This window comes from Thrips palmi, unplaced genomic scaffold, assembly GCF_012932325.1.
Source record: "Thrips palmi isolate BJ-2018 unplaced genomic scaffold, TpBJ-2018v1 HiC_scaffold_8, whole genome shotgun sequence".
NCBI classification, from domain to species: Eukaryota; Metazoa; Arthropoda; class Insecta; order Thysanoptera; family Thripidae; genus Thrips; species Thrips palmi.
The window spans coordinates 6,277,859-6,289,834 of record NW_023144635.1 but is presented as its reverse complement, the minus strand read 5'-3'; the positions used below and the strand labels follow the sequence as shown (position 1 = coordinate 6,289,834).

Below are 11,976 nucleotides of genomic sequence, written 5' to 3'. Positions count from 1 at the left end.
GAATCACTAATCCGAAGGCTTAGAGATGCACTTGCGCGGGGGTATGTACCGGCGAGGGGATCAGAGGTTGCATTAGAGCCGCGAAAGGCGAGTACAGTTGGGGGGGGGGGGAGAAAAAATGTCGCAAATCGAGTAAAAAGTATATTTTTCATAAGGCTTGAACTGTCAATTTATTTTTCATTTGGAATGCTTGATTTGACAATTTATTGTTCACAACACCGCCGAGAAGCGGAGACAGGACAAAAGGGATGGTTTCTCACCTTTCTTGGCGACTTTTACTCCCCGCTTACTCGCCTCCCCCGAGTGCGTGGTGGTGAAACCATGGTGAAACCATGGTGAAACCATGGTGAAACCGGCGGCGCGAAGCGCGAAGCTAGATCCGCGGCAAACTCGCCCGGCTCATCCCTAGTCAAACAATGCAGGCAGCTTATCCGCCCGGCGTGGCTGGGGCTGGCGTTGGCGTGCACGTCGTGGCCAAGGGCAGCCAGGGCGGGGCGGGGCGGGGCCGCTTCCTCATGGAGTGCATCTGGCTGGCCTGCACGCCGACAGCAATTGCCGTGGCCAGGCGAAGCACAAGCAGCAGATTGGCCTTGGGCCACGCATTGGCGCTCGTCTCGATTTTGGGGCGAATCCGAGTCGAGCACCTCGACGACGCCGCGGCCGGAGTCCCACCGCGGCAGCGGGTCGGCGGACCCATTACCTATCGGCAACCTGGCCGCGTCCCGCCAACTCGCCAATAGGCGCGCGATGACGGCGGCGCGTTGATCGATGACTCTTGGCGCCTCCGACGGCCTCGACCTCCACCGCCGCCGTCACCAAGGACTCCTTCGCTCTGCCTAGAACTTCCTGCTGTTGTCTCGGGTCACTGGCCCATTCACCCGGCCGGTCCACGCCTGAAGAAGAGCATCGCACCTCCTGCCGAAAAAAATGGCAAAATGGCAACGGCACCCTGACGACACCGAACCGCGACGCTGGAAGCCATGTGCACATACACAGCCACTGCGAGTGTGGACACGCACCGAGCGAGCGGCATCTCATCCTTGAAGGGGCAGCGCGAGTTGTCGGCGGGGCGCGCGGGGCCGGGCGGGGGCGGGGGCAGGGCCGAGCCCCGCGGCTCTCGAAGACGGCCGCCTCGACACCGCGACCACCGCGACGGCCCAGCAGTGTCGCCGTATAAAGTGGATTGGCTGCGGGCGGCGGCAACACAGTCAACACACAGACCGACCGCGCCACCCGCTCCGCGTCCGCACCGCGCGCCGCGCACTCCTCTCCAGTCCACTTCGCGGTACTCGCGGCCCTCGCGGTCCTCGCCATGCTGGTCCGCAGCCTGGCCGCCCTGCTGCCGCTGGCCCTGTGCCTGGCGCCGTCCCCCGCCGGGGCCGCGCCCCCGCCCGGGTACACCCTGGAGCAGCTGCACGTCGTGAGTAACGTGGAGGCATTGGCGCCTCGAGGGCGCACCCCGGAGGACAGTGTAGTGCAGCGCAGAGCAGTGCAGGTGCACCGCGACGCGGCCGGGCAGCTGTTCCCTCAGCCCGTCCGGTCCTCGTCAATGCCACCCCCCTGATACGCTATCGGAGCAGCCTTGGAGCCGCACCGTGTGTCACCTTCCTCGCGTTAATTCACTGAAAAAGTCGAGTGTGTATGGCAACGGGTTTTATAGCAAAATTATCGGCCTCGAGTGCCAGGCTAGCTGCAGTCATAAACGCCCTGCAGTCGTGATGCAGCCGACTCAAGGCCTGCAGCAATCGAGTAAACACTTATGGTCGACTCTCAGTGCGCGTGAATAGACAGTGAAGCTGGTTTCGTTTCATCATTCCTGTTCGCAGAGTTAAAATTTCAAGCATCAAAAATATTGTTAGTCAAATTTGAGCTTGAAGAAAACAAAATGGAGGGTTGAACTTTGGACCTTGATGACGTTGGTGTGTTTGGATCGGTTAGAGTTGCCCTGGTTATAAAAAAGCATGGTAGAAATCAACCCAAACTCAAGCGTAGGCCACCCCCTGTCATGGCGAAACCAATCAAACACCTCTTCTCAGTGTTCCGAAGCCAAATCGATTCTCTTTGTCTGATGTTCGGCCTCGCGGGTGTTGGTGTAACCCGTCCCGCCCCGCCCCGTCCGCGGCGGTGGGGTGTGCTGTGTTCAGTCGGAGCGTCGGCCGACCGCCCTCGCCGCCCCGTCGGCCCGGCCAGTAAATTGGACAGTTGATAGTGTCCACGAGTTGTGAATGAAGTGTGATACGTCGTGATACGTTGCCGGGGCGTTGCGCCAGTGATAAGCCGCAGACGTTAGGCAACACGAACAAGAGCGAGAGGCTGCATGACGTGCTGACCGTGCTGACCTCAGTCGGGTCCGCAGCGAAAATACTTTCCCATCCAGCGGGGTCTATTTCGGTCACAATGGCCACTGCCTTTCCGCCTTGCCTCGCCTTGCCCTGCGCGCCGCCGCGCCATGGTCCTCAAATGGAGCACACACTGCAGCCTGCTGCGACAAGGAACGAGGCGGCGAGGCGGATACGGCGAGCGGCCAAAGTGCAATGGTGCAATGACTCTTTTTGGCGCAGGTTTTCCGGCACGGCAACCGCACCCCGGAGGCACCGTACGCCAATGACCCCAACAAGGACTACGCGTGGCCGCCGACGGGGTGGGACCAGCTGTCCAAGGTGAGCAGGGCGCGGCGTGGCCGAGGCCGCGGCCCTGGCGGTAGCGGCGGTGGCGCAACCAGGCCGAGGCCGCGAGGCCGCGGGGGCGAAGGCGAAGGTCTCCCTCTCTAACGCTGTGCTGCCCCGTCCCTCCACTCCAGGCGGGCATCGAGTCCACGTACCGACTGGGGGCGCTGTTCCGTCAAATGTACGGCGGCTTCCTGGGCGAGACGTACTACCAGACCGAGGTGAACGCCACCAGCACGGACATCCCCCGCACCAAGCTCAGCCTGCAGGCCTTCATGGCGGGGCTCTTCCCGTCCAGAGGCGTCCAGCAGTGGGACTCTGCGACGGCCTCGCTGGGCGCGCAGTGGCAGCCCTTCGTGTTCCACTACATGCCCAGGCACCTGGACGACGTGAGTACACCCCTCGCCGAAGAGGGCCCGCCGCACCAGGCGGACTCGAAGCCATTCACGCACCGCGTTGCACGTGTTGCAGTACCTCTACATGAACGGCGTCGAGTGCCCGCGCTACGCCAGGGAGTACTCCGAGGCGCTGCGCGGCGACCGCGTCAAGCAGTTCCTGAACTCGGACCCCGAGATGATGAAGGTCCTCCGGGAGAAGGGCGTCCTCCACCCCACCAACCCGATCGCTGGAATCTCCGTCTTCTTCTGCACCGTCTCCATCGAGGTGCGTATGGACCGGGCCGGGCCGCGGCCAAGGTCGCGTTCGCGTTCCTGGAGCTCTTGTTGTTGGTGCTGGTGGTTCCGAACGAGCTTCTTCGCGCTGTCTCTCTCGCTCCCCTACGGCACGCCCCGCGAGGGCGAGAGAGACGGCGTGTGCAAGGTGCGCTGTAATCCACCCGTTAATCAGCGAGCCGATAGCGGCCACCAACACGGGGATCAACGCCGCGGCCGCGTTGCTGACGCGCGAGGGCGGCGAGGGCAGGGCAGGGCGGCAGGGCAGTCCCGTCGACCGCCAGCTTGGCGTGCCGCGCAGAGCCGGCCAGTGCTGCGCAGTGCCACCCGTCCCGCCAAATGACTGCGGCCCGTCCCCCAAACGCCCCAAATGACGGGCTGCTGGCGGTGACTGACGGCAGGCGACACGTACTTGAGTCGTCTCGCCCGGACCGCCAAGCGCCAAGCGCCGCCAAGCCGGACCCATCCAGTGGTAACCGGAGCGCGGAGGACGGGGACAGGGACAGGGCGGCGCGATAAGTGGCCGAGCCGTCCGAGCACGATATGATGGGCCCCAGCCTGCGCCGCGGCCGCGAAATGCAACCGCAGCACGCTGCAGCACTGAGTCGCATTTTGGTCATTTTGCCGCGTCTTGGTGCAGACGGACGAGGGCCGCATCGTGCCCGACTGGGTGCTGCCGTTCTACCCGGACCGCCTGCAGAAGGTGGCGCTGTGGCACTTCCACGCGCGCGTGCTCACGCGGTCCATGCAGCGCCTCAAAGTCGGTGAGTGCGCCCAGCCCAACGAGGCCAAGCCCAGGAGCGGGCGGTTCATGCTGGGATTAGATTAACCTTGTGGATTCTGTCCGGCCCGGCGCGGCCCAGGCCCCTTGGTGAAGCACTTGGTGAACACGATGCGCGAGACGCGCGAGGGCACCAAGAAGCCTCGCCTCTGGATCTACTCCGGCCACGACGACACCGTGTCCGGTCTTGCCCTGGCCATCCGCGTGTGGGGCGCCGTGTACCCGGACTTCAACGCCATGCTGGTGCTGGAGCTGCTCAAGAAGGCCGACACCGGCGAGTACGCCGTGCAGGTGCTGCTGCGCGAGCGCCACGGCATCGACGCGCACGTGGTGGCCGTGGAGGGCTGCGCGTCGCCGTGCCCGCTCGACAAGTTCCACGACCTCACCAAGGACGTCATCCCCGGCGACTGGAGGAAGGAGTGCCAGCTCGGGTAGGTGCCGCGGCAGCCCCGCCAGCCTGGCCAGTTTCTGTCTGTTCTTTACTAATTTCTTTGTTGGCAACGCAGGGATGAAAAGAAGAGGCCGCAGCTGCTCAAGCCAACGGTCGTGGTGAACGGGACCAAAACCATTCCCGCAAAGAACAAAATCTAATTTATTTTTGCTAATTCCTGTGATAGTAGGAATACTTCTATGCCTATATTGTACCTAGTCATCCCATCGTGCCATCATCCTTGTCGCATCATGTGTTGTTACGTATAGTCTTTTTCGCACCTAATTTATTTTTTTTACTTTACCCAATAAATGATACAGCGTCGATGAAGGCGCTGTAGGTTCTTTTATCGTATGTCTCCTGCTTTCTTTTTATTTTAACGTCTCCGATACCGGACCACTTTGCATGCCGTTCCCGATAACCTGTGAACTGACTCCTCCTAGGTGATTTGCATGGCGAAATGGGGCCTTCTGGGTGTATGCTGCGGGGTCGCTCTGTTTTCCATAACCATTTGCAGACTGTCGCTCCATGCCAGGGTTTCGCGCTTTGGGGAATGACCATTAACCAGAGCATGATGATGTGTAAATGTGTACAGGAGCACGGCTGGCGCCTCGACGAGTCTAACGCCCTCACTCCTCCCGCTCCCGCTACTGGTGCTGCCCTCTGTCGTTCTGGCGGCGGCGCTTCGTTGAACAGCAAATCGGCGGCAAGACATCACTAAATTAATATATTTATTTATTTATTTACAAAACACTCGGCGCGCCCCGTTCACATCTGCCGCTGTATGGATGTGGCCGTCCAAAAATAAAGTTTAGAAAAAGCTCGGGCCCTCTATCTTCCTGACCAGACGATAAGTGGACGTGGCGCCGCGGGGCGCGACGCGTGCGTTGGGTGGCCTGGCTGCCGGGCGCCGCGCCGGGTCGCCGACGACGTCCCTTGTTCGGGCACCTTGTTCACGGCCACGGCCGTTGGCGTCGTCCCCCTTCACCTGGGTGCCACCCTCGGTGCCACCTGGTGCAGCCCGCCCTCGCCGACGAGGTCGAGCCCCCGGGCGGGCCGCGCCGCCGGCGTCCTGAAGACGGCCTCCATGTCCTCGAGGCGGACGCCGCGCGTCTCGGGCAGCAGCGCCCAGATGAGGACGGCGCCGATCACGCCGAGGATGGCGTACACCAGGAACGTGCCTGCGGGCGAACGGCAAACGTTAGAATAGCGTTGCGGGGGTGGGGCGGCGCGAGCAGGGCGTCGGCGTGCCTTTGGCCGTGAGGTTCTCGACGAGCGTGAGGAAGGTGAGCGACACCAGCAGGTTGAAGGCCCAGTGGCAGCTGGTGGACATGCTGCTCGACACGCCGCGCGCCCACAGCGGGTGGATCTCGGAGTTGACGGTCCAGGGCACGGGGCCGAGGCCTGCGAGTGCGACAGAGAGAGACGGTCAGAAACGGCGCCAGCGTGAGAGAGACGAGGGGGTGTCCACTGGCCTGCGCACCTGGGGAGAACATGACGAGGTAGAGCACGAGGGCGGTGATGGCGATCCACGAGTAGGCGGACGGACACCAGCCCACGGCCCACGACACGTCGTCCGTGTGGCAGACGTCCGCCATGGGCACGTTGCCGCTGCCCAGCTTGTGGCACGAGGACTGCACCGACATGTTGCCGTCGGTCGCGAAGCAGAAGCCGCAGCCCAGCGACGACGACACGCACTCCGAGCAGCGGCTGCGGCAGGCAGGCCGAGTTCAAAACCGTGGCTCTTACACTCGCCTTCTGTGGAGTTCGGCGATGGAGACACTCACGTGGCCACGACGCACGGGTCGTCGTCCAGGAGGTCGTGTTTGTGGATCTTAGGCGACGTGATGTCCATGGCGAGGAAGCCGGTGGCCAGCAGGCAAAGCGCCACCACCACTCCTGCGGGCACGGCGTTAGATAACGGGCAAGCCGGTTGCGTTCGGCGTTCGCAGTGTTTGAATCGCAGATCGCGTGTCGTACCCATGAGCGACCCGAGCAGCAGGGGGCGCCGGCCGCAGCGCTCGATGAGGAACACGCCCACCACGGCGAAGGTGAAGTTGGCCAACGCCACCACCACGGACAGCCAGATGGCCGCGGCGGAGTCGCCGATGCCCGCCATCTGGATGATGCTGGCGCTGTAGTACCTGCGGGGGGAACGAAACAAAGCGAATGAGAAAGAAAAACTTAGGCTGCACGGTGCAGGCGTAGGCCTTACATGACGGTGTTGACGCCAGCCAGCTGCTGCACGGAGGCCAGCATGCAGCCGATGATCAGGGGCCTGCGCGCGGACGGCGTCCTCAGCACCCGCAGCACGACGCTCTGGCCCTCCGGCACCTTGCCGCCGGCCTTGCCGCCCTCTTCGCTCGAGTCCTTGATCTCCTGCAGCTCGCGCAGCACGCCGGCGTGCTTGTCCGCGCTGCTCGCCCCGCCACGCAGCACCAGCAACACGGCCTCGGCCTCGTCGACGCGGCCCTGCATCACCAGCCAGCGGGGGCTCTCCGGCAGCACCAGCGCGCCCACCAGCAGCCCGGCGGACGGCAGCCCGGCCAGCCCCAGCATCCACCTGGCGGGCAGACGAGACGGGGCGTCACTCGACCCCCAGGCCACCCTGAACCTAGGACTCGAGTTAAGTTTACCTCCAGCCGCCTTCGACGCTGGAGAACAGGCCACACACGAGGCTGGCGACGAACTGGCCGAACGTGACGCCCACGTTGAAGGTGGTGACCGCCTTGCCGCGCACGGCGGGCGCCGACGTCTCGGCCAGGTACACGGGCGTGCTCATGCTGGCCAGCCCCACGCCCATGCCCACCACGATGCGGCCCACCAGAAGCAGCTCCTTGTTGGGCGAGAACGCCATGCCCAGCGAGCCCGTGGTGAACACCAGCGCCGCCACCACGATGGAGCGCCGTCGGCCGAAGCGGTCTGCGGCAAACATCGGCGTCGATACTCATCACGTTTCCATTAAACGGCGCGCCAAAAAAAAAAAAAACGAAAACACGGCGCGCTTGTGTGTTTTGGTTCGGACGATGAGTGGCAACCGGACGGCGACAATTCCCGCACCTTGGCGTCGACCGTTTAGCGCCGAGCGTTCCGCGTTTAGCGGCGAAAATGCGAAAAAGCGGAATGGGCGAGACCTCGTTGGCCGACCTGTCAGGACGTCAAGGGCCCTCACCGGCCGGGGGAGCGGGGAGGGCGGGCAGCGGGCGGGGCGGAATAATCACTGGAAACAAAACCCGGCGCGTGGCGGCTGCGGCGCGGGGCGGGGCCGCCTGCGAGGTAGGCAATCCCTGCAAGCGACACACGCGTGCGCGACGGGCCGGCCCACCCCGCACGGCGTTCCAGCTAGCCTGTCTAGCCTGTCCAGCCTGTCCAGCCTGCTCCAGCACGAGAGCAGCGCGCTTACCTACGGCGTACCCGCCGACGTACGAGAAGACCCAGGCCGCCAGCACCGTCCCGGACACGATGTACTCGTGCCACGCGTTCTCCAGCTGCATCTCCGGCCTGCAAGAAGCACGCAGCACGCCGCGGTGAGTTGGCGGGTCTTCCGCGACGGGCGTGTCGGCGTGTCGTCAGTCGTCGACGCGCAGCCTCACCCACCTGATGAGCAGCATGGCGCCGGACACGACCCCCGTGTCGTAGCCGAACAGCAGCCCCGCGGTGGCGCCCACCAGGGTGAGCGCCACGCCCACGCGGCTGAAGCCCCCGCAGCCCGCGGCCGGCCCCGCCGAGGGGTCCTCCGGGGGGCGCATGATGAAGGACGGGCGGCGGACCTCGGGCACCACGACGGTCATCGCGGCAGGCGGGGACAGCGGCTACTGGACCAGCCGGACCAGCGCAACGCGCAGCAACGCGGCCCGACCGCGGCCAGTGCGCGTGCCCGTGTGTGAGTGCGCGCATGGCCAGTGTGTGTGTGTCTGTGTGTGCGCGCGCTGGTGCGCTGGTGGGCGTGGGGTGGCTCCACAGGGGTGTGTTTGTGCGTGTTCCGCCAGTGGGTGCGCCATGCCAGGCCATGCTGCTGCCGTGGCTACCGGCTTGCTGCCCCTTTATCAAAAAGATACCGCCTGCCAACACCTATCGGTGAAGCGATGCGATTACGAAAACAATAACAATAACATGTCCGAAAAGGCTGTCAGGTAACAGGTAAAATACGAGGAAAATGAACGGACAACATCAACTTGCTTTATTCACGCCTAAATACATTTTCGTGACTGTACAATGCAACCTAAAATCTCTTCAACGCCCGATCTGGGAAAAGGCTCAAGTCGACCGCGTGACCTCGGTAAATCATTGTAACTCACTGCAAGTGCCACTATCTATGATAGGAAAAAAATATTTAGTCTCTAAACATGAAACAGTCGGAAGCTAAAATGGAGACTGGTTTAATAACGATTGGTTGCAACTTCCTATAAATGAATTGCATGGAAAGAGTTTACCACACCATAAGGGAAGATAACGTAACATTTGGCCTTTCTGTGTTAGGCTGGCTTTGTGCTTTCATTTTTTCCAACAACAGGTATCACAGTGTTAACTTTTAACCTTCCTGAATCTACCACAAAAGGCGAAATAAAATCAGGAAACACACTCAAGCATCTCGGACTCGGACGACTCAAAAAGAATCACAGAAAAATAAGAACTTTCGTGAACTATTCAATACACTCGTTTCACGTATTCTAGTGTTCTACAAAATAAATATCACAAAACTCCCGTCAACTTAAGATACCAAGAACAATACCCTTGGGGGGCTAAAAAAATGTCAAGTGAGTCAAACATTCCTGCTAATGCTACTCTCTCCTTCCGTTTTCCAAATCAAAACAAAAAGTAAATGCCCAGACATTAAAAAGATTGCTCATATCTCATTGCTCAGTATCTCAAAATCTAGTGATTGAGGGCATTAAGTGCTCGCATGGATTTAAGGAAGATGGAAGCTAAGGACAAAATAGCGATCCGGACAGAAGGAATTTTTAATTTCCAGGGGTGGGTTTGGGAGAGGGTCGACTGCACGGATTGATGCATTCAAAAATGTATAAAATGTGGAAAATGATTGTCAGAAAAAAAAGGAAAAAACTCTCGGAGATAGTCCAAAAAAGGGAAAATTTCACAACCAATAAATCAGGGGGATAAGGAAAATGACGAAAAGTCCTAAGCTACTTTGGCAAACGCAGAAATTGCTGGTTCCGAAGGACACAATGATTTTTCAGTGGGGGGCAGGAGCCGAGCCGGAGCAGGGCAGGAGCGTCGGACGAGGTTCGGGCAAGGGTCCACGGTAGGGCAGAGAAGGGCAGGGCGGCAGGGACCGGCACGGCGAGGCGAGGGGAGGCACTTCCCGAGGCGCGTCCCCAGACGGTCTTCCCTCCCAGGGCCAGAGCCCAACCCGGGGGCCGTCCGCAAGCCACGTCACGATGTCGGCCGACTCGCAAGGCTGCACGCTCTGCGCGCTGCTCGCCCCCGGCATGCTCGGCTAGGTGGGCGACGGCCTGCGTCCGCTGAGCGCGTCCCTCATGAAGGCGTAGATGGCCTCGGCGTAGGCCTCCCGGTGCGCGGGGTAGTGCTGCACGTGGGCCGAGTCCTCGAAGCGCACGGCCGTCACCAGCTCCCCGAGCGCGCGCCGGTGGCTGGCGAAGCGCTCCACATCCTGCCGGAACAAAAATACAAACACGCACGTTAGAATGCGGAGACAATGCCGAGGCCGCGGTGACCGCCGGCGACGCACCTTGGCGAGGATCAGCTTGTCCGCCGGGGAGTAGAGGAACAGGTGCGCCCCGGTGTAGGCGGTGGGGATGCTGTCCAGCTCGGCCAGCGGGTCCAGGGGCTGCGGCCGCAGCGACGCCAGCGCCTGCACCAGCACCTCGGCCAGCCACCAGGCCGTCATGACCAGGGCCAGCGCCACGGCCAGCGGCGCGCCCAGCCCCGGCCACAGCAGCGGCCACGAGCCGATGCACAGCCCGGGGCCCGGCCCCAGGCACGGCCAGCGCGCCTCCAGGATGGCCTTCAGGGCCAGGTACATGGAGCGGAAGCGGCGCTCGCCGGGCGCCGAGTCCCAGATCACGCCCAGCACCTGCGGCAAAGACAGACAGTCAGTCAGGCAGTTGCGAAGCCTCGTCCAAAGCGTTCGGCGCGTTGGGGAAGTCCCACGGCACCACCCCGTCCCCTTCCTCACCTTGATCGGCGAGGCCCTCTCCTGCATGGCCATGGCCACGTGCTTGAACAGGTAGGCGCCGCCGTTGCTGAACACGTGGAAGAAGATGGGGTGCTCGTTGAGGTTGAGGTCCATGAGCTCATCCAGCAGCCGCTTGCCCAGGTCGCGCATCTTGCCGCGCCGCAGGAACAGGCACTCGAGCGGCGCCGTGCATCGCAGCGTCACACACCTGCACAGCAACAAGAGCGTCATCGTGGTGGCGTTAGCACTGTTAGCGCGCCGTCGCGACCACTCGACCAGCATCCGCGTGGGTCTCTAGGCGTGGGGTAGCCCCAGATCGATGTCGGCCGGGCCGAGGCAGCACTAGGACAGCAGCCGGGTACAGCCAGGGCTCGGCGGCCGGCAGGGGCGGCGTAGGCAGCGCGCCAGCCGTGCCTGCCGCCCGGGGTGCCTGCCACTGAGGCGTCGCCACCAGCGCCAGGACGACGATGACGGCCAGGGCGGCCAGGACGTGGCGCTTCGCCCGGCCAATGTGCGGTGGCAGTCTCTGCGGTTACGTCAACGGCGCGTGGACGGGGACGCTAGGCGACGCTAGGCCTGCATAACGAGGCCCCCTCGGCCCTAGCCCCGTCCTCGTCCCGTAGTCGTAGTCCTGTCTACGTAGTACGTAGTCCCCAACGCGGCAGGCCAGGGCAGGCGAAGCAGCGCGAGGCACGCATGCGCAGTGCCGGCGGCGCGCCAACCTCTCGGCCCCACACCGGACCCCGCGACGTTCCCACGGCACACGGCACTCTTCGCACTGCAGTGCAGGCAGTGCAAGCACTCACCCTTTCTCGGAGTAGATGGTGCCGTACTTGGCGAGGTGCTTGTCCTGGCAGCCCGCCCAGCCTAGCAGGATGACGGCCGGCGGCTTGGACAGGGCCTCGTTCTGCACCAGCACGAAGTCGTCCACCACACTGCCGCTGGTCAGCGACGAGGGCTGCTCCGAGGAGGGCGTGGGGAACTTGATGTAGTACTCGAGGCTGTCCCCGTCCTTGCCACTGTCCTCGGCCATGACTGCAGCCGCTGCAGCGGGCCGACGACGGCCGACACCGCGTTCAGATGGAGTCCGGGGCGAGGAGCTTCATGGAGGAGGCCAGGGCCTGGCCAGGGCGCGCCTCGCTGACTGCGCCGTGCTGTGGGGTAGGACTGCTATTGATCGGCCCCCACCACGGTGGGCCAAAGGCAGGCCAAAGGCTGGCCGGCCCCCCTTGCAAGGCTGCCAACGCGCCAAGGTGAGCCCAGCCCGGGCG

The 11,976-nt window shown here is 62.8% G+C and overlaps 3 protein-coding genes across 4 annotated transcripts; 1 reads left to right on the top strand and 2 right to left on the bottom strand.

The window, feature by feature from the left end:
• The first annotated feature begins 1,244 nt into the window (after positions 1-1,244).
• Positions 1,245-5,371, top strand: LOC117653751 (prostatic acid phosphatase-like). 2 transcript variants are annotated; one of them, XM_034399623.1, is made up of 7 exons: positions 1,245-1,420; positions 2,562-2,660; positions 2,801-3,055; positions 3,138-3,329; positions 3,978-4,101; positions 4,201-4,549; positions 5,144-5,371. In XM_034399623.1, exons 1-7 carry the CDS (start codon positions 1,313-1,315, stop codon positions 5,238-5,240), a joined length of 1,224 nt encoding a protein of 407 aa, XP_034255514.1. In that variant the 5' UTR covers positions 1,245-1,312; the 3' UTR covers positions 5,241-5,371. The 2 variants fall into 2 exon arrangements, with proteins under 2 accessions (XP_034255514.1, XP_034255515.1); XM_034399624.1 differs by lacking the exon at positions 5,144-5,371 and adding an exon at positions 4,625-4,902 and having other exon boundaries at positions 1,253-1,420.
• Positions 5,372-5,532: 161 nt separating this feature from the next.
• Positions 5,533-8,242, bottom strand: LOC117653132 (proton myo-inositol cotransporter-like). The gene is made up of 9 exons (XM_034398539.1): positions 8,146-8,242; positions 7,952-8,049; positions 7,185-7,470; positions 6,764-7,111; positions 6,529-6,692; positions 6,336-6,447; positions 6,032-6,258; positions 5,800-5,952; positions 5,533-5,729 (listed from the first exon to the last, which is right to left on the bottom strand). Exons 1-9 carry the CDS (start codon positions 8,157-8,159, stop codon positions 5,533-5,535), a joined length of 1,599 nt encoding a protein of 532 aa, XP_034254430.1. The 5' UTR covers positions 8,160-8,242.
• A 463-nt stretch (positions 8,243-8,705) lies between these two features.
• On the bottom strand, positions 8,706-11,917 carry LOC117653018 (transmembrane protein 53). Its single transcript, XM_034398355.1, has 4 exons — positions 11,512-11,917; positions 10,706-10,913; positions 10,259-10,603; positions 8,706-10,180 (listed from the first exon to the last, which is right to left on the bottom strand). The coding sequence occupies exons 1-4, from the start codon at positions 11,736-11,738 to the stop codon at positions 10,007-10,009; spliced, it is 954 nt and encodes a 317-aa protein (XP_034254246.1). The 5' UTR covers positions 11,739-11,917; the 3' UTR covers positions 8,706-10,006.
• Between the last annotated feature and the right edge of the window lie 59 nt (positions 11,918-11,976).

What these genes read in the sequence shown, in the direction of transcription:
- LOC117653018 (XM_034398355.1), bottom strand. Translation starts at nt 11,738, where the DNA reads ATGGCCGAGGACAGTGGCAAGGACGGGGACAGCCTCGAGTACTACATC. An exon ending in ACCATCTACTCCGAGAAAGG is followed by an intron (nt 10,914 to 11,511) that starts GTGAGTGCTTGC and finishes GTTGCTGTGCAG; the next exon opens with GTGTGTGACGCTGCGATGCA. An exon ending in ACAAGCTGATCCTCGCCAAG is followed by an intron (nt 10,181 to 10,258) that starts GTGCGTCGCCGG and finishes TTGTTCCGGCAG; the next exon opens with GATGTGGAGCGCTTCGCCAG.
- LOC117653751 (XM_034399623.1), top strand. Translation starts at nt 1,313, where the DNA reads ATGCTGGTCCGCAGCCTGGCCGCCCTGCTGCCGCTGGCCCTGTGCCTG. An exon ending in CCCTGGAGCAGCTGCACGTC is followed by an intron (nt 1,421 to 2,561) that starts GTGAGTAACGTG and finishes TTTTTGGCGCAG; the next exon opens with GTTTTCCGGCACGGCAACCG. An exon ending in AGGAAGGAGTGCCAGCTCGG is followed by an intron (nt 4,550 to 5,143) that starts GTAGGTGCCGCG and finishes AAATGTGTACAG; the next exon opens with GAGCACGGCTGGCGCCTCGA.
- LOC117653132 (XM_034398539.1), bottom strand. An exon ending in AGCGTCGAAGGCGGCTGGAG is followed by an intron (nt 7,112 to 7,184) that starts GTAAACTTAACT and finishes TCTGCCCGCCAG; the next exon opens with GTGGATGCTGGGGCTGGCCG. An exon ending in CCTCGTCATGTTCTCCCCAG is followed by an intron (nt 5,953 to 6,031) that starts GTGCGCAGGCCA and finishes TCGCACTCGCAG; the next exon opens with GCCTCGGCCCCGTGCCCTGG.